General features: G+C 51.1%; 1 protein-coding gene across 1 annotated transcript; it reads right to left on the bottom strand.

Annotated features, from left to right (window-relative positions):
• Nucleotides 1-868: 868 nt before the first annotated feature.
• On the bottom strand, nt 869-24,158 carry IGFBP5 (insulin like growth factor binding protein 5). Its single transcript, XM_058028253.1, has 4 exons — nt 22,817-24,158; nt 5,720-5,946; nt 5,436-5,555; nt 869-5,071 (listed from the first exon to the last, which is right to left on the bottom strand). The coding sequence occupies exons 1-4, from the start codon at nt 23,145-23,147 to the stop codon at nt 4,940-4,942; spliced, it is 810 nt and encodes a 269-aa protein (XP_057884236.1). The 5' UTR covers nt 23,148-24,158; the 3' UTR covers nt 869-4,939.
• Between the last annotated feature and the right edge of the window lie 1,657 nt (nt 24,159-25,815).

The raw sequence follows: 25,815 nt of genomic DNA, 5'->3' as shown, positions 1-25,815 counted from the left end.
ACCCGGCCGTGTGGGGTGTCCATCGGGGACAGGGTGTCTGTCAGGGACAGGATGGTTGTGCCAGCTCTATGTACTGCAAGATGTCTGCGGGGTGCATTGTTAGCGCAGCCCTAGCCACCCGCGGTCCTCAGTGCAGCGGCAAAGGGGATGATTTCGCCTCCCGCCCCGCTCTGGGCGCACGGGGGATGCTGGCAGGTGAATGGAGGGGAAGAGGGGCACAGGAACAGGGAGGTCGCGGGGAGCGGGAGAATGAAGGGTGATGGTTGCCTGGGCGGTGGGGCAGGGTCAGATCTAGCACCGGGGAGGACAGTGGGATGAGCCACCAAGAGCTACCGCAGAGTGTTTGAGGACACGGCCTGGCTGGGCTGAGCAGCTCCAGGGATGTTCTGGCCGCTGGGACATTGGGGCAAATCTTCCAGCGGCCCCCGGAGGTCTGAGACTCAAAGAACACGTCTGCTCCCAAGCTGTGGAGCTCAGTTTGAGATGGCATTTAGGGGCTTAACGTCACTGGTTGCTAGGTACTTTGCCCTGGTAAACTGCTTGAATATGTGTGCCCCACTTCCACATCCATGCAAAGAAAATTATAAAAAAAAACCCAAAAGATAAAAAATTGTAGCTCTGCTTGCAGGAAGCTGTAAAGTTAAGCTTGCAACTTTTACCAGTCACCTAGCAGATTGTTCTAGTATCAAAAGCTCCCCTAAAGCATTGCCACCGCTTTACCCCATGGCCTGTACCTCCCTGAGCACCCTTGTGGAGCTGGCTGAGCCCCCCAAGGGACCCAACACAGGCGGCCGTGGGATGCTCGGGGCTGGAGCAGCTCACTGGCAGGCCCTGGCACACAGATGCTCCACGAGGGTCAGGCACGAGCTAACTGAATGCATAACTTTATTAAATAAATGCTTTGTCATGAGAAAAGACAAAGATCAAAGAGTAACATAAATTATAAGTTGAATAAATAGTATACAGCAATCTTCACTTTTTAATAAAATGTGAGATTTTTTTTTTTTTAAGTACAAAATGCTAAACAGAGCATTAAGCTCTTCTTCCATTGTCAGTTTTTCACAAACTGCTTTTTTTTTCCCACCAGTAAGATTATGAGTATTTCTTGTTTACTGGAAAAAAAAAAAACAACAAAACAACAAAACCAAAACGAAACAACAGAGCTACCGTATGTATGTAAAGCTATAAAAAGCTACCGTAAAATGTGTAGTGAGTATTGCTTAAAGATAAAAACCAGGCAGGAAACTCGGAATCTGGTGTGTTTTAACAACTGTGTTACAACGGTGGGTAACGTGCGTGGTGACGTCTGTCCCGGTGGCAGTGGCGGTGGCTGGCGGGGCTGGGGAGGGGGCCACAGCAGGCAGGGATCCTGGCCAGGGCCAGGACAGCGGTCTGGAAGCGAGGTGAACTGACAGTTCTTTAAATATACAATGCTCCATTTGGGGGGAAAAAAAATCAACGACAACAAAACAAAACAAAAAAAAAAAAAGAAAACTAAACCAACAGCAAAGAATTTTCATGGGGAAGGTGGAGAAAAGGGGAAGGGGGGAGAGAGCGGAGAAATAGTGCAAAATGCTCTTGTACTAGTGGTTTTCGAAGTCCACTGCAGTACAGACAAGGGGTAGCCCAGCCACTGAGCGCCGCTCCCTGGGCAGATGTGGTGGAAGGGCTGTCCTGAGCCATCCTTGTCCTCTCCTTCCCAGCTCCCATCCTAGATACCAACGTGGGCTCAGCACGAATACCGTAGCCAGAGACCCTTGAGCCTCATGACCCCCCGATGCACAAATTGCCAGCATCTCCTGGTGTGCCTCAACCCTCCCCAGCTTCCAAATCTGCCCCTTCTGGTTCTCTCATCCTAAATGCAGAGGGGTGCTGCTGGGTGCTGAGAATGGGAGCACCTCATCACTGCCACCCCAGAGGGTGACCAAGCCCTCCTGAAGTCACTCTCAATCCCAGGCTCCAACCCCGGTCCTAAATATTAGTGCAGCTTGTAAACAGCCTCGTCCTGCTGGGGATCCTTAAGGGAGTGGGCAGCCGAGGTGATCTGGGGGGTGAGGGTGGTGCATCCCAAATGTCCCCAGGTTCATGGGGACAGGACAGGCAATGCCATCCCCGCATGGGGTGTGCAGGGGTGAGGGAGGCTGTGTGGGATGGATTTTGGTACTCTGGGCTCCAAGGGCCACACAGACTTGCTTGGTAGGGAGAGGACAGAGCACTGCCCTGTATCCCTTCCCACTGTCTGTGGTGGCCTCTTTGTGACACCACCTGGGGGCATCCTGGCCAAAAGGCAAGGTCCATGGGAGTCTGATGCCCTTCCCATCCCACCCCGGGGGCACATCTCCTTTCTCTGCAGCCAAAGGCTTTCAAGTTTTGGGAAATTAAACAAAAAAAACCAAACAAACAAATTAAAAAAAAAGCAAGAAAGAGGAAGAGAGAAGGAAGGAAGGGTCCTGGGAAAGGTGGTACTGGCCTATGACAGTCAGGAGGGTTTGCACAGGGATCAGCAAGCGGACAGTGTCAACAATGGTGTCCAGTGGCCCTTGGGGTTAGCACAATCTCCTCTTCCTCCCGCTTTCTTCACCCCATTCTTTACTCCACTTGCACCCCAGCATTAATCCACCACTCTGGTTAAACCAACCCTGCTCCATCAGCCCTGCAGAGCCTGGAGGGGTCCCTCTCTCAGCCCTCACCATGCTCCCCTCCAACAACATGGAATTACCCCACTCCAACAGGCTTTTTTGGGGGCACATCTACACTGGAAGCACACTTCCTTCTTTTCAAGGTGGGAAGGTGCTTTGTCCCCAGGACAAAATGTGTTCTGCTGTGTCTCCGTGGAAGTCCATAGGCAAAACTCACTCCTGCTGTCATTTGGAGGGAAATAACCACAGGTGTCCAGTCCTGCCCTCCATCAGGGTAACGTCCTGGTGGGGAGCCCACGGGATGCTTAGGGGAACAAGGTCATCTCACGAGAGGCTATGAGGGCTCCCAACCTGAGACGGCAAGAAGCCTTCACCAGCACCCCCTTGTCCCATCCCCACTGGTGAGGCTCCAGTGGTGCTGTGGACCTCCATTTTTCTCTGCCCAGGTCCAGGAAGGGATATGGGGGTTCAGGAGCCTTCCACCTGAGGTCAGCTGTGTCCTTTGGCCAGTGCTGGCTGCCACCTCCAGCTGTGGCAGTAGGATGTGGTTCCCAGCGGGTGTGTTTCCCCACCACAGCACCCAGACCCCACAGCTTCCTTTCCTTTCTTTCCTTCCATTCGCTGCAGGATCTCCTCCCAGCACCAACATCGTGGAGACCCTTGTCAGGGATAAGCAAGAGGCGAGAGTCCCAAAATCAAATGTAAATGTTATGAACAAGAAATGAGTTAGGAAGGCAGCCGAGGGCTGTCCCAGCATGCCCAAGGCAGTGGGTCTCCATGGTGCAGTGGCTGCTGTCACTCAACAAGGAGCTGGGCCCCAGTTAAAGGCAAGGGCCCATCTCAGGATCTTACTGCAGGATCGTGGGAATCAGCCGTGGCAACATGAGCAGTATCCTCAATGCAAAAGGATGGCGTTTTCCTACCCATGGGGAAAACTATAAACCGGCCTTAACAAAAAACCAAGATGAAACAAAGTGGAGGTTTGGGGGTTTTTTCCCCCTGGAGCAAACCACATTTTCGGCTGTGTAAAAAAAGCAATAAAAAATCTCCATAGTTGGTCGTCTTTGTGGTGGCAAAGGGTGGTGAAGAGTTTTGGCCCTGATTCCCCTGTCCCCATGTAGGGATACTTCAGTCTGAACAGTGATGCAGTCTGCAGTGTTGATGAGGCCCTGATTCCACAGGCACCGATCTCCTCCGTAACTCTGCTTCTGTGCTTAATCCAGCAGGTCATTATTTGTTTTTGGGAGGGGCAGCATATCCCCCAATTGCATATTACATTGAAACCTCCAGATTTCAAGGTGAAGCGTTGCAAGGAGGGAAAGCCACATCAATGCACACACAAGTGCATGCAGGTGACGAACACTTTCACACCTGGATGGACAAAGGTCAGTCCTGCTTGTCCAAGAAAATTTCTGACCTTCTAATCAAGATGAACTGGACAGGGGAGACTGTATTTCCTTTTGTGATATTTTTTTTTGAAGTCCACAGATACTTTCTGGGGGTATTTGTGCTGTTGCAGGATCTGTGTTTCCCTCCCCAGTTTATTTCCAGACACAAAGTGAACAGTCCCACGTCTCCTCCCTTGCTGAAATCTGCCTGGATTGGGGGGCAGTCATTTGAAATGGAAATCAACTCAAGTGAGTCCCAGCAACACGGGAAGGACACTCTGGAGGACTGCAAGGGGAATGCTGGTGGCCACAAGATTTTCTCTCAAGACCCTTCAGAAATCAACTAGCTAACACGAAAAAAATATAAAAATAAAAATGAACCTGCCCAAAACCCGTACTGGAGAATCAGCAACTTGGAGAGCTTCCTACATCAGGGTGACCTCTGCTTGTGGCAGAGGGGTGCAGGCAGCGTTGGGGAGAGGTGCAGGATGGCAGAGTGGCCATGGCTGGTTTGTCTCTGGCTCTATCCTTTCCTTGCTGAGTCCTTGTTGTCAAAAGGCTGTTGTAGATTCCGAGTCCTCAGTTTCTTCAGGGTTTATTTCTCTCTCTTCTCTTTTTTCCTTTTCTCTTCTTTCTTTTCTCTTTTCTTCTCTTTTTTAATTTTCTTTTTTCTTTTCTCTTTTTTCTTTCTTTTCTCTCTTTTTACTTTTCCTTTCCTTACTTCTTTCTTTCTTTCCTTCTTTCCCTTTCTGTTTTTTTCATTTTTCTTCCTTTCTCTTTTTTCTTTTCCTTTCTTTTTTCGTCTTACATGAGATGAAAGGAATCGGAGTCCCGGGGCGTGGGGAGGTGTGGAGGGGAGGGTGGAAGGGAGTCTGGATAGATAGTGATGGGGCGGAGGGAGGGGATGTGGCTTCACTCCACATTGCTGCTGTCGAACGCGTGGCACTGCAGGTCTCCGCTCAGGAAGTCCGTCCCCGGCAGCTTCATGCCATACTTGTCCACACACCAACACAGCCCACGCTTCCGGCCCCGGGAGGGCTTGCACTGGGGAGACACCCAAGGGCAGAGATCAGAAATGAGCCACCAGACGCTGTGTGGCTCCCTCCCTGGGGACCAGGCCTGTCACACCAGCAATGCAATCCCCATGGTAGGAACTGGCTCCTGCTCTCTGCTTTCAGCGCTACCCCAGCCCAGGGCTCTCTGACTTTGCCCCCTCCCTCACCAGCTCCTTCAGGATGCTTACTTCAAGCCAGATGGCACCTGGAGCCATCAGCAAGGCCACCCACCACCAAATGTGTCTGGAGATGCTTGCAGCACCACCCAGACTAACCCAGCAAAGGAAAAACCTCCATCCTTCCCACCCAGGGCAGTGGCAGAGAGAAGCCTTCCTGGGTGGGGAACATCTTACCTGCTTCCTCTTGTAGAAGCCCTTGCGGTCACAGTTGGGGAGGTGGACAGCGCGGGGGACCATCCGCTGGCTGCTCTTCAGCTCCTGCAGGGACGCCTCCATGTGCCTGCGGCACGGGCCCTGCACGCAGGGAGATCAAATGTGAGAAAGGAAGCACCTCACAGAACCTTCCAGCTGCAAAAGCCCCCAGGTCCCCCCCGACTAGTACCCATTTCCCAAGGGTAAAAGCCCTCCACAGTCACCTTCCCATGGGAGCCTCACGGAGGGAAGGTGAAGGCACCCACCAGCTCAAACTCCTGCCGGAGCTCGGGGATGACCACGCGAGGGTGAGCCGTGTTCTCAGCCATGCCCACAAACTTCGCCAGGGTCAGCTTCTTCCGGCGGTCCTTCTTCAGGGCTTCAGCCTTGAGCTCAGAGAGGCGCCCGTGCTTGGGCCGGTAGGCCTTGGGCGGGTAGGTCTCCTCCGTCATCTCCGAGGTGGTCGGCTCCTCGTGCTCCCGGGACTCCCGCTCTGCAAGGGATGGGGTACCAAACTGTCATGTCTCCATGAGATGAGTGGGGCTTGCTTTTGCACAGACACCCTCCTGCCCAACTCAGAAAAGAGCTTTGGAGCAGGCAGGATGAAAACAAGTAACGGAAGGAATCCCTTTCCCAGCTGCTGCCTACAGCCCTGGCTTTATCTCACTGTGTGGGACTTCACAAGGTTTTTTTGTGACCTCTGAGCTTGGGACAGGAAGCTGTCTAGAGAGCACGGAGGAGTCAGAGGTCTAGGATGCACTTCTACATACAAGGGCCATCATTGTTTCTGTGGAAAAAGACCAGTATGAGGGTCATCCAACCTCCAGGGCCAGGTGACACATAAATGAGGCAGAGAAGCCCCTGTTTATCCATGCTGAGAGGATTAAGTGACAAGTTCATACTTCACCCTGCCTTAAGAAGGCAAGAGCACAAGCCAGGAATGCTTGAAGATGAGACAATTCCAAAGCCAAGGTCAATCACACAGCACAGCCACCACGTGGCTGGGCAGACATTTCAGCAGTGATACCAAAGATGTGGTTGACAAGTACTGGGATCTCCAGGGTCCTCAGCTTGCAGCCCCACTCATGGGATCAAACCAGCTCCCATCTGCTGACACACACCCAGCAGCCAGCAAAGCCAAGGGTAACACTGCCAAGTAATGCTGCCTGACTGCCACTGATGGGACTGACAGCAAAGGGGGAACATGTTTAGGTTCTGTCCATGGCACCCATCTTCCTGTAGATCCCCCAGCACAACCTCTGCTGGCAGGATGCAGGCAGGAGCCCTGAGCAGTTATATATAGGAGCAAGCTGGTGACAGTCTAAACTTAGATGACTTGTGACATTTAGTACAACCACCAGAGTGAAAAAGGGTTATTTCTTGACTAAATTTGAATATAGTTTAAAGGTCCTGAGGCTCCTGGTCTCCTGACCCCTGGGTCCCCAGCTGTCTGGTGTTGATGACAAGTCCGTGCTGGGACCAGCAAGTGACCATGAGGAAACTCACTGCAGCAGAAGGAAAGCATCAGAGTAGCTGAAATCTGTCCCTGAACAGCATCTCTTGCAATTTCTATGCCAGTGAACCCAGATCATCCCCTCCTACGGGAGGGAAAAGGTTCAGGATTAAAATAAAAGCAGATATACGCCCCCAACAAGGCAAGCAGGATTCTTTCTGCAAAGCAACTGCTTCCTGGAGCCCAGATGCAGCACCAGGAGGGAGAAAGGTGAAGAGGATGCCATTGCTGCCCAGGGATGCCTGAGGATGCCCAGTGGGGGGGACAGATGAGATGCTTAGTGGCAGATGGCAGTGCCAGACTGTCACACACACCTCAGCCGGGGGGTTTGGAGGTGACCGAGTGTCACTGGGTCACTGGGTGCCCAAGCCATCCATAGGTACAAGTCTTCTATTCCTCCTTGCACTCTCCCAGCAAAAATTTGAAAGTTTCTCATGGCCACTTATTTAAAGTGGCCTTTTGTTTTTTTTTTGTTTCCACAAGAATAGCACTGGATGAGCATCCCCAACTCTACACCCTCCTAACTGCCAAGAGCAATGTAAACAATCCCCTATACCATCCCCAGAACTCATGTGGCTCCCCAGGATGGGATAATTTTGCCGTTTTACCCCATGATGCTTATATGCTTGGTGGTTTATTCCTTGCTGCAGGACTCACCTGCCTGCACAGACCAGGGCTCCTCTACTCTAAGAGGATGACAGAGAGGGATATCAGGGCTCCTCTACTCTAAGAGGATGACAGAGAGGGATAGAGAAGAAACTGAGTAAACTGGAAATTACTCCCCAGAAAATGAAACAACACAAGGTGCAGCTGAAGTGCTTCCTTCGCCTCAAAAGATATTCTGGCAACTCAAGGTCTGAAAGAAGAACAGAGGCATCTGCAGTGACTAAGCCCTTCTCATAGCAGTGAAACACGCAGTGTTCTGTCCCAGGAATCCCCTCTGGCACCCACATCCAGGGCTGGTGCTGCCAGAGTACCTCCCTGGGCTGCCCTACAGTAATAAAGGGAAGTTTCACATTGGTGCTGGCAAACACCCAGTAACGCAGGAGAGGCACAACTCATTACCTCAGCAATACCAAATAAGTGAGGCACAGCTTCTTAGGGCAATCCTAACAAATAAAAACAAGTAACAAATAAAGGATACAAGGCAGTGAGGATTCAGTCAGAGAAACAGTACAGGGTGTCCAGTCCCCAGAACTCAGCATGCAATGGGTGTCTGCAGCAGCTCAGACTGCTCACATGGTCAGCAGCTTTACCCCCTTGCAAGCACCTTATCCCTCCTCTCCCTGCAAGCTGCCAGCAAGCCAGAGTGAGCCGGGGACTAATGTGGAGCTCTTTCAGCAAGGATAGATGGCAGCCACAGGAGCCCTGTGCTCCTGTAACTGATGTGCCCTAAAAGCTGCCCAGATCCCAACCCAAGTCTGGTGCTTTCTGGACGGCTGAAAAAACACCTGGAACTGACCCCATTCACTCTCCCTGGCATGCATGTGTTCCCCCTCAAATGGGAACATATGCTTGGGATGTCCTACAACAAGGATTAGAAGTGATGGGACTCCTTCATCTGTGACTCAGCAGTGGTGTCTAGTTTGGGTTTTTATATCCCAGTGATGGGGTGGTGCCTTGAAGGCATCCCTTTCCTCCATCCTCTTATGTTTTTTATAGACTAATTTCCTTCAACAACAAGGCTGATGCAACCCCTTCTTCTAACAAGCCAATTTTGGCAAACTGAAGGGCAGAGGACTCTCACAGAAACAAGCTCTGGGCAGCTGGTAAGGGGCCTTCCCAGGGCGAAGAGGAGAGGGAAAGGCAGAGCTGGCGCGTGCAGCATCCATGCAGCCCCTTCTTTCTCTTCCTGGCTGGCCCATCCACCTTCACCTGCAGCTGCCCACTGCCGCCACACCAGACACTCACATCAGCATCCCCAGAGCTCCTGCACCCACCTGCCCATTCTCACCCACCTGCCCATTCATTACCTCTGTCTGCCCCCAGGCTGGCTCATGGCAGGCAGCATTTGGCACCGCTGTGCCTCCATGCCTGAGGAGATGCTGGCAGAAGCAACGCCCAGTTTCACCAAATGAGCCCAACTTCTGTGGGAGACTCAGGAAGGAGTTCAGGCTGGAGTTCTTCCTCCCTCACTGTCAGGTTCTGGCCTGCCACACAGCCCCTTTCCGCCTACTCCCATCTGCCTGCCAGCCTGGTGCCACCTGCAGAGGCCCAGCTGCCTGTCTGGGGACACAAGGCATGGCAGAGCACGTTGCACCCCTGTGGGCTTAGGGCATGGGCAGGCAGACCCTACTCACGGTGTCCCCAGATGAGGGACAGTGGGAAACAGAAGGTGGGTGGCTCACATAGCTCCATTCCTTCTCCCCACAACACAGGAGGAGATCACCTCTCACTAGAGGTCCTAAGCTTACTGGCATAGAAAAATGACACAAATGAATGACATTGCTGGCCAAGCTGAGGATGCCTGGCTAGCTTGGAGGTGACACATGGGCTGAAGCCACCTCAAAGGGATGCTGACCCTACAGCCAAGGCAGGAGACTGAACTCAGTTCAGAGCCACTCCATGGCTTCATGTCTGGTCTGATCCACTGCTGCCCAGGGAAAGAGGGCAAGCATCTGGAAAGGCTCTTGACCCAGGCCAGGCCAAAAGGACTGTGCTGTTGATGAGCCCTGGGACACAGAAAACACCCACAGCAGCGAATGGGACGTCCTATGCCCTGCGCTGAGGCACAGTGTCTTCTCCCCACTCCGGGCTAGCCAGTGGAAACTCCCTAACAGGAACCATTTCCAACTGTTCCCTGCAGAAGGGAAGGGGAGTAGCAAAATACCAGGCACTGTTTCTGGGAAGCCACAAATTGCTCCTGTCTGGCTGCCTGCTGTCCTTAAGAGATACCACCCAGAGCAGACTACACATCATTCTGCCCCGCAGCAAAACCCAGCCTGGTGCTCCTGGCTTCAGATGCTTTGGGCCCATGTGACCCATAAGGTGGCGGGTGCACTCACATGGGGGAGCAGAGTGTGTGGGAACACTGCAACCCTGCCTGCTGACATTACAGAGCGGAACACAAAACTTTTTCCAAATGGCTGGGAGGCTCAAATTTTTGTAACACATTTTCATTGGTTTCTGGCAGAAAGGATCTATTGACTGCTGCTCTTAATGAACCGTGCTTGTTACAGCCACAGCCCACTGCTAGAGGACTTGCTGTCCTGTTCAACACCACCCCCAAAAGCCACATGCACTGAAGAAGTACATGCACAACCACAGCACAACCTTGCTAAACAGCCCTCTTGATTATTATCATGATCATTATTATTTACAGCATAGGCACTAACATAATACACCACTTAAGCAGGAAGGTGTTGGAGAAAGACTTAATGGGGATCTCAGTTAAACCTCTAGCACAGGAACAACGAAAATGTCACTTGTGGAGACTCTGAGAATTTGTCCAGTCCTTCCTCTGCCCCAAACTCAGCCATGTCTGTTCAGAGGTGCTCATTGCATATGGGGCTTATACAGGAATTCCGTTCTTAGGTACCTGGCTGGAAAAAACCCTGAGGATTTTCCCCAGCTGCCCTCCCCATTTGTTGCCCACTCCGGAGGAGGGGACATGCTTGACCTACATCAAAACTTCCTGGTACTGGCAGGCAAATTCATCCCTGACCTGGACTAGCACCTGTGGCCATGATGGGAAAATAAAAATTCCTCCTTCCTGGTCAGCACACAGAGATAGCCACTGTGTTTGCATTCTGAAGATGCAGGGAAGGGAGAATGCAGGCAGGGAAGAGATGCAAAGAGAGGAAAGTCATCTCATCTTGCACCCTTTGGCAGCTGGAGTGTAAAACTGAGCAAAAGCATTCCTGAGCTCCCCAGAGGCCACCAGACTCAGCCCAGGCAGAAGCCCAGCAGCTCTCACCCACCTAATGAAGAACAGCTCGCTGACGTTCCCGTCCCAGGCACAGCCCCCAGCGTGGTGGTGACCGGCCCCCAGCCCTGCTGGGGTGGTCAGAGAGCGGCCCAGGCGCTGTGCCTGTGCTGGGGTCACTGCTGAGACCACCGCCCTGGTGAGGTCAGGCAGTGAGCTCAGGCAGCCCAGCCCGAGGCCATCTGGCACCCACTGGAGCCAGAGCAGCCAGGGCTGAGGATGGAGGCTACAGCCAGTTCCTCCACTAGCCCAGGGTGTTGTCTGCTGGAGAGCCAGCTGCAATGTGCCTTGGACTTTGAACGAACTTTTGTGCTTTGGTGGGGTCTTGGCATCAAGCCGGTGCAGTCAGTCTGGCAGGGACTGGTGAGGGAGCATGCTGGTAATGCTTGCAGGTGATGAGAGGCTCAAATGAGACACCACACACCAAGAAGGACAGAATAACAGCAGCCCTGCTGGGACTGCCACCCCACCTCTCACAAGTCTCAGCAACGTGCAACAGACACTTAAATCTATGTCACATAACAGCCAAATGCTAACACTGAGGTGTTCTGGATGGCCGAACTCCATGTGTAAGTCATTGCAGAGATGCTGCACCCTCCAAATTGTGACCAGCCCCATAATCTGGCTTGGGTTGTGATTTTAGGGTGGAACAAAAGTCCAGCCTCCTCTCTGAGACTCCAGTGATCACACTTAGGCCTCCAAAGGTCTGAAGTTAAGAGAGGTAACTCCCACCACCTCTTCAGTCTTGGTCCCCTTGAAGCCTGTGATGTAGTTCCCATGGGCCATGGTGTTTTACAGACACAGGAGCAGTAGTAAGAAAACACGTGCCCTGGGAATTAGGAACTTCAAAACCTGCCAAAGGCAGCAAAACACTTTTGTGATTTGCAGAGTGTGGAAGGAAGTGTTTAGCAGTCAAAGCACTGTGAAGTGCTCCCATAAACACCCACTCTGCCCCACCACACCCAGTCACCTACCAAAGACAGATGATCAGAATCCAATCAGTCCATGGCTCAAAAGCCACACAAGCTTTTGGAAGAGGGGCTCCAGGGTATTCCAGTATCCTATACCCCTGTGACAACATGGTGGAAGTTGATGAGACCTCACTGCCTTGTTCCACTGAGACACCTCTTAAGGGAAGCATATGGATCAGTAAGGCCAAGCTCAGAGAAGATAATGGAAAAGCATTCAGAGAGCTGACTTGGAAGGCTAGGCCTTATCTCCATTTCCTTAAGTCAAGAGCCAGGAGGATGCTTGGGAACAGCTCAAGAATACCTGAAGAGTCTCAGAACAAGCACTGATGGCAGAGGGATCTGCTATTCCGTGGCATTTTTTACTTTTTTTTTTTTTTTTGAAGTAATTGTTTGGGCTTTGCTGAATTAGCCTGGAAGACCAGCTCTTTCTCAGGTGATTAATGTCTCCTCAGCAGAAACCTGTGGATACAGATTCTGCTGTATCAGCCAGGGCTCACCTGCAGAGCGTGAATATCAGGTGTTTGGGCTGCCCCCAGGTTCACACAGGATTCATGGGAAAGGCAGATCATCATCCTGATGACCTCTGTGTCCTCATACAGATCTGGATGGGGGAGAAATGCAGCTCAGCATGTGGGAAAGGAGCTCTCAAGGGAACCAGCTCATGTTTCGGTCTGCTCTGGAAGTGCAGGAGCTATCTGTAGGAGCGGATCTCTGGGTCAGCATGACTTCACAGTGCCAGCAAATGCCATGGAGGTGGGAGAGGTACAGCTATGGGAACTGGAAGCTTAAGGAAGGATCTGTGTTGCCATGTGCACATGGTACTTTCCTGAGTTGTCCTTTACTGCAGTCACAAAACTCTGAGAGTAACTCAGTAGAGCAAGGAGAAAAGCAGGTTTGGATATGGGGAGCTTCATGATGGAAGCTCCTTCCCTACACATTGCTAGCTGTGAGTCCAGCAGTCTCCAAGCACCCATGCTGTGCTGGAAGAGCCAAGCTTGGGCACCAACTGGTGGGCCAGACTGGTGCTGCCTTGAGATGTAACAATAAAGACTGTGGCTGAACAGGTGTTGTCTTTGTCTCTTTCCAAGAACTTCCCAAATCTGTTTACAGTCAGTTCTCCATGCAGGTGTGGGAGTTTGCAATGCACATACAAGACACACCAAGACCCGGTGACGGTCTGAGTCAACAGGCAGCACAGCCAGAGACTCTGGGTTCTCATGACAATGATTTCTGTCCAAGAGAGAGCCCAAAATGTCTAACCAATAAAAGAATTGGGAAACTTTCCAGGGTTTCACCCTCCAGTAAGATGATGAGCAAACGTCCATCCATTTCAATTAAATGATGCTGATGTGCACCATCTTGCAAAATTCCAGACACTCTGTTGCTAGATAGCTGCTTATATCAGCCTGACATTTCCTGAACAAAGTTATCTTCCAGAGAACTGAACTGGCAAGTGGAGAGGAAGGAAGTATTGCAGGACTAGATTTATATCAAGAAGCTCCTGTTGCTGATGCACTGATGATAGGAAGACAAAACGTATTTCCTTCACATCATCTGGAGGCTGCAGATGTTCACCATTCCATATGTTGAAACTGCAGAAGAAGCTGAGAGCTGAATTATGACCCACAGAAATCAAAATAAATCATCTTTCAATATCAGAGTGACCAAGACATATTCTTCCTTCCGGGAAAGGATGAAGTAATTCAGACTTTCTTAGTCTCACATCTTTTCCAATAAATTCACCCAAGCAGCAGATTTCATTGGTTGCAATAAAGGAGGCAAAACCCATACCAAGCTGCCAAGAAACTAAGAGCAGGAAAAATTAAAAAAGAAAAACTCAGAGAAGATTGCATGACAGTCTCTGCCTAACTAAGGGTGAGGAAAATCTGGTTTAGCTCCTGCAAGGCATCATTGAATTGTTTACCAGCAGTTTCTCCATGGGGCTTATTTGTGACAAAAAGATAAGAACACACATGCTTTAAGGTTTTCTGAATGAAAACAAGAAGTTGTTTGATCATCTGACCACCTGAGATGACTTGGAAAAAATCTTCTTGTGCCCACAGAAATGAAGGAGGTGTGATGTGTCCATCAGCTGTCATTACTGCATGAAAAAGAATCAGGCAGGGGACTTTTGGGACGCAGGTAGCTCAACATCAGCAGTGGAGGAAGTGTAACCAGGGAAAAGGAATAAGTAATTTGCCCTCCTGGACTCCATGGGGCTTATCTTTAAAACTCAGGTGAGGAGTGGTACCAATCTACATGAGACATCAAGAAATCTGGACTTAAAAGCAGGTGCTGCCAGGATGCTTGCCCCTTGCTCCCCACAAAGAGACAGCAAAAGGCCCATCAAGGTGGAGCGTGGAGATGCACCTGTGTGAGGTGTTGGATAAGAACTGTTACAACACCAAAAGTATTTCAGATGTGCAGCTGTGATTGCAAGTTCCAGCCTAGCCTGGATTAACTTCTAGGCCTTCAGCCTCACTTTCACAGTTTTGCCTTAAACCAGATGGAAAAGCTGTGTGAGATCATCCATTGCTCATCTCTGTGTCAGCACCAGATGACACATCATCACATGTACCGTCCATCCTGACTATTACCACCTCTGAGGGATGAAATTTCCAACCTCTGCCCTCAGGACTCCTTTCTTAATGGCTCCCTCTCTCAGAAAGCCTTTGCCTGCAGTAGGCCTGGATGTTATTTAATCTCTCAGTCCACCTAAGTAGGGCCACAAAAAAGTACCAGAAGCTAGACATTCACACTCAGACAATATTGATAAGGAGAAATTTCCCCAAGTTTGATCTTAATGGGCGACTCTTGCCTCTCTTGGCCATTTTCCACCCTGTACTCCTGCATACATTAGCAATTTCTTTTGCTCCAACACAATACAAAGATGCTTTTGAATGTTAAAAAATCCCCATGGGTATCTTGATGGACAAAAGGGTATAGACCTCCATTCTGGGGTCTGAAATTCCATGAAAGACAACTGATCACCCCCTTGCCACAGATCTGGAGCCTTTCTGGAATAATAAAATCCTTGTTGCACTTTGTTGTTTCTCCTGCAACCTCAGGCCACTGCTGCTTTTATAAAACCAAATAACTGGCCATTGAAATGGTTATGAAATGATGCAGTAAAATTTCACCCACATCTACTATTTCATCAGGAAAGAAGGACACACAAATAAGAGCAATGACTGTACGTCATTTTGTATTTAGATAAAATATCTTAAGACATGTAATAATATCTTAAGACATGTAGTTGTGGCAGCAGCATAATTGACTGCTGGACAGCTATAGGACAGGTATAAGACAATTCTTCTGCAATTCTTCCCTAGTAAAACTTTTCTTCTTTTCCAGCATGTTCTTTAAATTAGGAAGTGAAAGCCAGGTTCCATAGTTTTCACTGGCTTATTTAATTACAGATTTTCATCATTAGTCTAACACATAACATCTGATTTCTTAAGCATGAATAATAAATGACTCTTGATTTAATTGTCCTCTGATGAATCCCATCTGTATTTGGAAAAATAAAGTATTTCTACTGTTTTTCTACAAAAAAGAATTATGAATATTAGCCAGCTTTGCCTCCAAAGTTACCTTTAAAAAACATTCCTTCTTCTGTTTAGCTAGGCAATCATTTCCCTAAGTATCTGTCAGGATTACTTTCTTGCCCTTAAATAGCAACCAGACAACTCATCTCCATCAACATAACAATTATCTCCATCACCAAGCCAGCTGTGTCCATCCAACAAGCAAACAAACCAAACTGCAACAACAGCCCTCCAGGCTCAAAGCTGCAAAGAAGCTTTGAGCCCTCCCAGAGCCAACAGCCTTTGCTTTGGCCCCACAGTCCTTCCAAGACTGAAGCAGCTGGTTCCCACCGAGGGGAGAGGCGCCCAAAAGCCTTTGATTCTTTGGCCCTAGAGGAAAGGTGCTCAGCATCCTGCAGGATCAAGGTCTGCCAGGCTAAAAGGGAACTGTGTGCCAGTTTGTTGGTGGAGATATTGACTCCCCCATTCTGCATTTGAAGAGACAGTACCACCGGGGTGGTGTTACAATGAAAAATGATGGGAATAACAGAGGGGTCTGGAGAATAAGGGCAATAGTGAGAGCAAGGCCTTGTGCACGTGCACACAAGAAATGCCCACTGACTTCAGAAGGATAAATTTAACATGACTTCTCAAAGTTTAATCTCTTGACCAGAGTTTCCCTCTCACACATGTCCTGGAAACATCATAGACAGAAGACTTACCAAAACATGCTGAGAAATGGATTCCTTGAGAGCAAATTTGCTCACAGCAAATCACTAAGAGCCCCAAATTTCTGCAAACACATTATGCTGGCTCCTGCTGAGATGAACTTCAAGCAGTGGATTGACATGAACACTAAGGGGTCTTCTCAGATCACTAGCATCAAAGAGCCACCTCAAAAACAACATCTTGCTGAGAGTTGCCTTGGCTACACAGCTGAAGGAACACAGTGTCTGGTGGGGGTTGAGTGGAAAGGGGATGGGGGATGTCACCAGATATGATGAGACCCTTCCAGGATGACCTGAGGCATGAATCATGAACTGTGCCCAGTGATCTCAAATGGGCAGCCCCAGGATCCAGGAGTGCTGGCACAACTGTTCCCCCACTTCATGTCCTTACCCTGTGTATCACCCTGGGGAGACCCAGTGTGGAGGCTCATGCTCACTGGACCCAGTGGGCCAGGACTTAGGGAATTCCAGCATGGGGGGTCAGGTGTCCATCTCCTTCTCGCCCGCAAGCCTCCTCATACTTTTGGCTATTCCAGTCCGGATGATAAACAGACATATCTACTTTTTCCCTGTAAAAAGCCTCCTTATTAATAACTGGGTGGTTATAATAACTGGCTGCCAGTGAGTTCACACAGGCTGAAGATGATCTTTGGATCATCTCTGATTTCTGCATGCAACATGTCTTTGGGTCCTGTAGCTTCCTCTGCTCAGTGCTGAATGAAGGCTGTTTCTCCTGCCCTCAGTTGCTGCATTTCAGCAAATGTGCCATTTTTCCCCAATTCAGTTCTTCTTTCACACTTTCCCGAAGGCCAGTTGCTGCTGCCTGGGCATGGAGAAGTTTGCAGGATCCCAGGGACCTCAGTGTCCCTGGTCCCATCTCCTTCCACCTATGACACCAGCAACCACTGCTCTGGCAGGTGGACTGGCTGTCATTTGCAAGGCACAACTTCACACCTTCAGTGGGAAGAATTTGCTTGTTTGATATGGGAAAATTTGCCCTCAAGAAATCTCTCAGTGTATTATCTTAGTCTAGCCAGAAAACATAAGCCACCTCCAAACAGAGGGGGTGAGTTTGGATCCACACAGCTGGCTGAGAGGAGAACAGATCTTGCGTCTATCTCCTTCCTCACCTCCCATTGTTTGATATGCTCACCTGGTGCATCTCATTTCAGAGCCTTCAGTGGGAGGAGAGGATAGGCTGATCTGTATGCCAGTATCTGATCTTTATGGCAAAATACGATGTGCCAGTCATAACCAGAATCCCTGCATGTAAGAGAGGTTTGTGTGTGCTGCCTGGAAACCATTCTGCCTCCAGAGACAAGAATGCTCCGTGTGTGTGCTTGCACACATTAAATGTTTATGCAGGCGTGTGTGGGCGTGTGAACACGGGTACGTGTGTGCATCTGCTCACACACATATCTGCCCTGTGCATATTAATGCTGCTGCTCTGCAGCCCACATCGCGGGGCAGGTGTGCTCCAGACAAATTCTCCACTTACGTCTGCCCTTGTATTTGCACTACTAAGTGCTTGGGTTAAAAAAAAGTAAAAGGAAAAAAAAAAAGGGGGGGGGGGCAGGATTTGCTGTGCCATGGGCGCTTTTATCTGCCCTGTGAGTTAGCACAGCCAAACGAGCTACAACTGTTCTCAGCGGCTCACCCAGCTGAGAGGAGGACGGCAAGCCCCGGAGGGGATGAGGTTCCCGCCACCCTTCCCAGGCTGCTCCCAGGATTTTCAGTTTGCATGGAGTTTAGGGAAGCGCCGCTGCTGCATGTGCGGCTGCCGGGCCCGGCGAGCAGCGCTTCCAGCCGTCGTTAGGAGGAAGCAGAGCACCGCGCTCCGGGTGCGGCAGCGCCGGGCGCCGCCTCTCCTCCTCTTCCTCCCCCTCTGCCCCGACACGTGGGACCAACTAAGCGACAGGAGACCCTGGGGGATGTCTTGAAGCTGGCACAGAAGGTACCCAGTCCTTCCTGCCCCCTTTTGTCAAGCCGGAGGGGACGGCCCGCAGTGAAGCAAACGCTTCCAGTCGCACATGACTGTGCTCAAGTCACTGACGCGCCAAAGCCGCGACGATCATCTGGGCTCAGGATGCTGCTGCTGCTGCTTAAGTATGACACAAGGAGGCACAATGGCCTCCTGCAGCATCCCTCAAGTTTGCAGAGGCTCCCGTTTGAGAGCAGCCCCTGCTCTCCGCTGTGGTGGTGCAAGCTCTGGAGCACTCCCTGCACTGACCTGGAGCGGGTCCAGGGCTGTGTGGAAGCTCGGGGCCAGCTCTATCACTCATGCACGCACGCACGCACAGAGCCACGTCTTTTCTCCGGTGAACTCTGCTGGCACTCGGCAGGAATTTCATTTGGATCAACTACTTAATATTCTCTCTCCTTCCTTAGAAACCAGGCTGCTGAAAAATCCTTCCAGCCAAGGCCCCTCCTTTCCTGTTTGAACCACCCCATCCCTTCCTCCCCCGTACACACACACACCGCAGAAACCCAGCTCTCTTGCTGGCACCTGATGGATTTCACTCTCCGTCTATTTTTTTTTTCTTAAATATATTGTTATTGAAACTCCAGATCAAAAGAAAAAATGGAGATTTTCCTGTTTTGTGTCTGAGGTTTTGCAGGCCTGTTGATACTAGCTTTCACCTTGACAGCTCGGAGCTGCTTTGCACAATGGATGCGCAGCCCGCACCAGCCGGGTCCCTCCCGCAGCGACATGTGCACAAGGCAGCGCATCCCTGCTCCCATGACCCCTGCCCTCACCCTCACCCCGGAGCTCGGCATGGAGCTGCCCACCTGCCTCCCCACATCCCCTCTGCTCACCCCTGAAGCCTCACATCCCTAAATGCAGAGCAGGGGAGTACGGGAAGGGGGAATGGGGTGGGGGAAAATATGTTGGGGAGCAACAAAGGACAGCACCGAACACAAGCTGCTGCAGGAAATCTGTGCTCGGCAGCACTCCTCCTCCTCCACCTTTCAGCTGACGCTGCAAAGATGATTTTCTTAGGGCTAATTCTGCAAACCCTCCCCTTTCCCCTCCTGGTTATCGTTGGCTCACGGTTTCATAAGGAAACTTGCCAAGTCTTGCTCGCTTTCTAGAAAGAGGGCAGGAATGAGAGAGAAGGAAATATTTGACAACCTTTGTTTTTCCATAAGCGTTTTTAGGGCAGCAGGCTCCAATCTGTGCCCTCCGCTCCCTGGTGCTCAGCCTGACCTTGCTGTCTCAGCAGGAGGAAGTCTGGCAGGAGCACAGGGGAGAAAAATGGAAAGACATGGTATATTTCAAAGGAAACCTAAACAAAACAGAGAAAACCCAGAATCCTGCAGCCTGTGCCATAAATGAAGCTCATTCATGTTTTATTTTACCAGGAACAGTCAATTGCAGACGTGATGTTTGGCTTTAAGTAAAGGACAGTGTCTGCCTGTTGTGGGAGGAAGGACTACAGGGACCATCCTGTCAGTACCTATGTATCCATCTACTTAAAACAAGTCCTACCAAGGCTCTTTAATCCCACACTTGCTTTCATTTCAGACCTCTGAACAAACCAGGAGGACATTCTGCTCATTACCTCTGGCATTCCTCAGTACCACTGCCCAGCATACATATGAAGAAACTGAGGCATGGTACTGCAAGCATCTTGTCCCCAGGCAAGACATCTGCTCTACAGGAGAGCTAAGCCTGGTCTCCCAGGCTCTGGCTCTGGCAGTGCTGCTCAATGCATTTCTACCTTGTCCATAAGGAGGAAAGCATCTGCGATTTTAAACTTGGCCAGCACGAGGGCAGAAATAGATAGAAATGCAGTTTGATCTAGTCCTCACCACTGTCACATAGTTTATTTTGCAGAGTGCTGATTTTTTCTCAGCAGTTCTCAGCTCAGGGCCAATTTTGGTCATTGATAGATGGGAGGGCCAGGCCAGCTTCCCCAGTGCACGATCCCTGTGCTGCTGGCCAAACTGGCAGAGGCCAGAAAGTTCAAGTCAAACTTAATTTCTTTTCTTGCCCTGTTGCTTAGAAACATGCCTATGAAAATATACTTTGTTCTCACACACTACCAGTCGAATGCCAAGTGACTTTTTTTTCCCCTCTCCCATCCTCAGGAATTCCTGATTTATTTTTTATTTCTATTTGCAATTGCATAAATCTCAAGAGGAGCCTGCTGGTCTCCTGTGGCTTCTTGCAGCAGCCTTTCCAGTCCAGGCTCATCTGCTGTCTGCGAACAAAACCTGTCGAAAAGAGGCCCCTGCGGCACTTGGGCAGTCCAAACTGGAAGTGCAGGTAGTGCCACAGGGTTGGTTTGCACGACAAACCTGCCACCGCCTTCCTGTCCCTCTCCTTGCTCATTCAATGGCTGTTGAATCCCAAGAAAATCAAAAGCAGTGGAATTACAAGGGCCCTGGCTAAAGTTTTCACACAAAGCACCTGCTAAAGAACCAGTTTCCTTGGGAAGTGCGAGGCAGGTGGAACGGAAGGACATTCATGCTGGGAGCCAAGCGCCAAAGCTTTTTCAGGTGCCTGAATGGGGCACCCTCAGCACAGGCACAGGGATGGGCCCTGCTCTCCTGCTGGGCTCCAGCTGCATGGCTTTGCCTTCCCAGCCACACTGCCTGCCCCTGGCCACGCACACACACGTGCAGAGTAAATAAACACCAGGATGACGCACTCTGGGATACTTGGCTATCTCTGCTGACAGTGGTTACTGCCCAGCTTCCTGGGCTCCCCAGCAGGAACGTGGCTCCTGCCTTCACCCTCTGCTCCCTGTGCAGGTCAGCTCCCAACCCTCCTATCTGACAGCTGTCCTTCAAAAAAACAAGCTCAGCTTTGCTGTTTCTAGCTGATTAAAGGGAGTTTGGACATCTGATGTCATTCGAGGGGGGGGGGGGGGAAGTTATTACACACAGAATTTGGTTTTGCTCTGAAGGATGGTGCGTAGCAACGCAACCACTGCCTGCAAGCAGCAAAGGGGAAAAATAATAAAAGCATCACAATTTATTAGGTGCTAGGAAGGAGAAACGGATTCCCGTTGCATGGGTCTAAGCAGACACTTGCTAACAAGTAGAAATGACTGTTTCATGGACCAGAAACAGTGAGCGTTTCTGGTTGTTTTTTTTTTTTTGCCAAGTAGTCTCCTGGACATGCAGACACCCTCCCTACCTCCCTTCACACTGTGGCAGAAATATGGATGTACTTGGAGGAATACAGGGAATCTGTCCTCACATGAGCTACAGGATCCAGAAATGGGAGTGAAATGAGCGTCAAAATGAAGGAGCACTTTCTTTCATGCTTTTGTCACGTGCAAGGTACAAACATTTCAGAAGCTTGGCCTTGCACTGGTGCTGCCATGCTCGCCTTCATGCTTGCTTTTAACCTGTTCTTGCCCATTATTAGCCACACCACCGTTATTTTGGCAAACCCATATCCTGACCCTAATGCACCTGCTCTCTTCATCTCCCTGAGCTAAAGCCCATCGCCCAACAAAGATGTCCAGCAGCTGGCAGACAGAAAGAACGGGCTGTAGTGAGATTCCAAGGAGGAAGTATGAGGCAGAGCAACAAACCTGGGGGTGGCGGAGACTTTGGGAACGGGCTGCTGGTTAAAAGGAGATGCCCTGCTGTTCTCCTCTGTACTTCAATCTGCAGAGATCAGCTCGGGCCCCAGAGCAAGGCGGAGGATATGGTGATAGAAAGTTGTCAGGGAGAGGGCTGAAGACAGAGGTGCAGGAAAGATGTAAAGGATGCAACGGGGAAGGGAAAGGACTGGGGTGCAGTTGTGACTAAAAGGGTGCATCTGGGAAGTGGGGAAAGAAAACCCTTCCACTGGAGATGGGACAATCAAGAGGTGGTGATGGAAGGCAGGGTGGGGGCTGTGAGATGATGCAACAGGAGGTTTGACCAGAGCACAGATGGAAGGAAGGATGGGAGAAATGGCAGGGGGCATGGAAGAACAGCTAGGGGGATGGAAAAGTACCCACAAAGATGGAAAAGCAACTGTGGGTGTGGGTGGAAGAACATCTAGAAAGATGTGAAAGTAGCTGGAAAGGTGGAAAAGCAATAGGGGGGGAGGTGAAAGAGCAGCGGGAGAAGTGGTGGTTGTGGAGAAGCAGACAGAAATGATGGAAAAGCAACCGGGGGCTTGGAAAAGTTACTCGTGGAGGGGGTGGGGAGGAGAGAGAATGGGGAAATAGCTGGAGAGATGGAGCAGCAGCCAGGGTGTGTAATTGTGTGAGAGAAAGAGAAAAGTCAGGCAGAAAGGCAGAAAAGTAGCCACAAAGATGGAAAAGCAGCTGGTGGTGGTGCAGGGGAATGGAGGAGCCGGGAAGGCGAAAAAGCACACGGCGGGGGAAGGGGGGGAGGGGGGATGGAAAACCGGGCGGAAAGATGGAAAAGTAGCCGGGAAGGCGGCAAAGTAAGTGGGAGCATGGAAAAGCACCTGGGAAGATGGAAAAGCAGCCGGCGGGATGGGAAAGCAGCGGCGGGGGCAGGGAAGAGCAGCCAGTGGGAGGGAGCAGAAAAGCAAGCGGAAAGATGGAAAGGGAGCCGGAAAGACGGAAAAGCAAGCGGAGGGTCATGGAAGAGCACCCGGAACGAGGGAAAACGCAGCCGGGAGCCGGCGGTGGGGTGGAAAAAGCAGGCGGAAAGATGGAAAAGGAGCCGGCAGGGCGGCTAAGCATCCGGGAGAGCTGCGGATGGAGGATCGGGGTCACTCACCGGCCTTGGCTTGCTCGCGGTAGCTCTTCTCGCTGAGGCAGACGGCGGTGCCGTGGAGCAGGGCGTGCAGCGGCTTCTCCTCGCCCTGGCGCGGCAGGCAGCGCAGCCCGCGGGCGCAGCGCTCCGTGTAGACGCCGCAGGGCTGCCCGGCGGGCAGGGCGCAGGTGAGGCAGCAGCCGCAGCCCGGCTCCTTCACCAGCTCGCAGCCCAGCGGCGACGGCGGGCAGAGCGACAGCGCCTTGGCATCGCAGGGCTCGCACTGCACGAAGGAGCCCAGGCACCGCGACAGCCCCGGGCAGGCGCCCAGCAGCACCAGGAGCCGCAGCAGCATCGCGGCGGGGATGCTGCGGGACGGGGCGCGGGGGGCTGCCGGCAGCGGGCGGCGCTGGCTTTCCGCTTGCCCCTTCGAGGGCCAAAAAAAAGAGAAAAAAAAAGAAAAAAAAAAGGAAAAAATTCAAAGAAAAAAATTAAAGAATTTTAAAAAATAAAATTCAAAAAGGAAAGCGCAGCCCCTGCTTGCAGGCGCCCCACTCTGGGGGTTATTCTCGGGGTGCGAGACCTTCCTGCTTTTCTTTTGGCGCTAGGAGAGGGGGGACGTCTAGATTTCCTTTTTTTGTCTTTTTTTTCCTCCCCACCGTTTCTCCTTTCAGCTTTTTCTCGCCTCGGAAGGGGGAATTCGCACCGCGATCCGCGGGAGCGCAAAAAAGAGGGAGGGAAGGAGGGGGGAAAGGGAGCGAAGCCTGCAGGGGTTGCACAGCCTACAGGTTGCAGGGGGAGGCGTGGGGGAGCAGGGGTGTTTGGGGAGGTGGGACGGCGATTTCACACACTCGCTCACTCACGCGCGCACATTCGCTCTTCCCAAAGGGCTGGGAGGAGGCAGGTTGGGAAAGGAGCAAAGTTCCTTGAAAACCAGTGTCCTGCTAATAATGCATCAAAGCAGTCAAGAGGAGAAGGGAAAAAAAAAAAAAAAAAAAAAAAAGAAAACGCAGGAGAAGGAAGAGGGGATGCAAAGACCCCCTCCCGTCCCTCTTCTTCTGCAGGAGGAAAAGTCTCTCCCGACGCAGCGAGCTGCTGGGAAGCTTGGTATGAAGCAAAGTTGTGTTTCGATCGGCTCTGTTCAACTCTCCCGCTTTCCTCTTCCAAGATTTGCAAAGAAAAAAAAAAAAAGACCAAAAGAGTAAAAAAAAAAAAAGTTTTCTGCAAAGTTGGAGTGTTTTGTTGCAAAGTCGGCAGAGGAGCGGTAAAAAATCAGGGGGAAAGGAAAAAAAAAGAGGAAAAAATATCCACTTTGTAGATCTCCCAACACTTTTCCCCTGGAGAAGTTTCTAAAGAGACTGAATACTGCAGAACAGGCTGTCTTTTAAATAGACTGCCTCTGGCTGCCTGCCAGCCCCTCGCTGCAATTTGAGATCCCAATGACACCTCAGCTTGACTAGGTGCCAGCAGCGAGGGCCCTATCAGTGCGCGCTCGGGCCGTGGGGGTGGGGTGCGCAGCTCCTGACTTCTGGGCTTCAAACCCCGGGCAGTGATCAAGGATAATATTATGAGGAGAGACAAGGGGAGGAGGAGGGGGAAGGGGAAGCCGAGCGCTGGAAGGCGGGGTGGGGGGGTGGGTGGGGGGAAAGTTCAGATCTTCACGGTTTAAGAAAAAAAAAAAAAAAAAAAAAGAAAAAGGCAGCAAAGTGGTTGCCGTTGGGTTGCAGGGCAGCCTGGGCTGCAGGGAGTGTGGATGGGAGAGGTCAGGGCTCTGAGTTTGGGGAGGAGGAGGGAGGTTGGTGGTGGGTGCTGTGCCCGGTGCTGTTGGGGCGCGGAGCCCGCGGCGGGCTGGGAGCAGCACAGCAGCCGTGCGCTCCGAAGGTGAGCAGGAGAGATGGCTGGGTGCCTGCCAGGGAGCTCCTGTCGCCCTCCCGGGCCCAGCAAGGAGCCTTTGTCTGTGCAGGGTGCCCAGCCCTTCTCTCGTGTTCCCTCTGCCCCCGGGCGAGGTTGAAAACCGCAGCGAGGCTTTGCCCTGTGCCGGGGTGCGCTCCTGACACCCCCAAACAGCAAGGGTTAACGCGGCCGGACAGTGAGCAGAGGGAGGGCTGGGCTGCTTGTAAGCACTGTGTTAGATTCCTCTTTGGAAAAGTTCGCTGTTGCTTAGGGCATGCCAGAAAAGAAGGGGAATTTTGCCATGTGAAGTCCAATTTGCACGTTTTAGCTCATTCTTCTGCCTCTTGCCCTGCACAAAATGGGGAGGGAGAAGAAAGGAGAAAAAAAAAACCAAAAAAACAATGCTTTGCAGTGCTCATCCCCTGTCCTGGGCAGCTTGGGGTTTGTTGTCTTTTGTTCCACCGCTGCATTCCTCGGGGTTACAGTTCTCCCGGCCCTGGTCCTTCTCACTTGCCTCCCTCAGTTCTCATTCATCTCTCGGAGCAAGGAAGCTGAAGCGTAGGAGAGGGAATCTCCAAACGCGGGTGTGCAGCCCCCGCAGCTGTGCTCAGGGGTTACACCTGGAGCAGGGGGTGAGCAGAACCCAGGGTGGGAGTCTGCTCAGAAGCTCAAGCTCGGGGGCATCTACCAGGGCAGTGGGAAATTCAAAGGGATCAGCTAATTCTGAGTGAGGTTTATGTGCGATTCAAGTCAACCTCCCTTCCACACAGGCACACACTCCTCCAAAGCTTCATATTGCCCAGGTTTCTTTTTAGATCAGTCATCTGTGCAGCTGCATTGCATGGATTTTGCCACTAGAATGCACCCTTATCTATGGTAAGAGGAGAGATGGTTGCTTAAAAGCATTAACTCCTTCTTCTCCAAAATTTCCAGCTTAAGGCTTTCTTTGCACCTCTCAGGTGTTCCTTGTTTTACTACCTTTCTACCCCATGTGCAGTCAGTAGTAAAGATCAAATTCCTCCTGTTCTTACCCCTTGCCCTCCAAAAAAGAAAACAACATTGCTAAGCTTGGCTGGGTGGTTTTTTGCTTTTCTTTCTACCAAGAGTTTTTTTCCAGAGGTTTTATTTAT

This window comes from Melospiza georgiana, chromosome 7, assembly GCF_028018845.1.
Source record: "Melospiza georgiana isolate bMelGeo1 chromosome 7, bMelGeo1.pri, whole genome shotgun sequence".
NCBI classification, from domain to species: Eukaryota; Metazoa; Chordata; class Aves; order Passeriformes; family Passerellidae; genus Melospiza; species Melospiza georgiana.
This window is presented reverse-complemented; position numbering and strand designations above follow the sequence as displayed.

Bases quoted from the DNA above. Each gene is read 5' to 3' on its own strand.
- IGFBP5 (XM_058028253.1), bottom strand. From the start codon at position 23,147: ATGCTGCTGCGGCTCCTGGTGCTGCTGGGCGCCTGCCCGGGGCTGTCG. The intron at 5,947-22,816 runs GTGAGTGACCCC...CATCCCTTGCAG, and splicing joins CCGCGAGCAAGCCAAGGCCG to AGCGGGAGTCCCGGGAGCAC. The intron at 5,556-5,719 runs GTGGGTGCCTTC...CCCTGCGTGCAG, and splicing joins TCCGGCAGGAGTTTGAGCTG to GGCCCGTGCCGCAGGCACAT.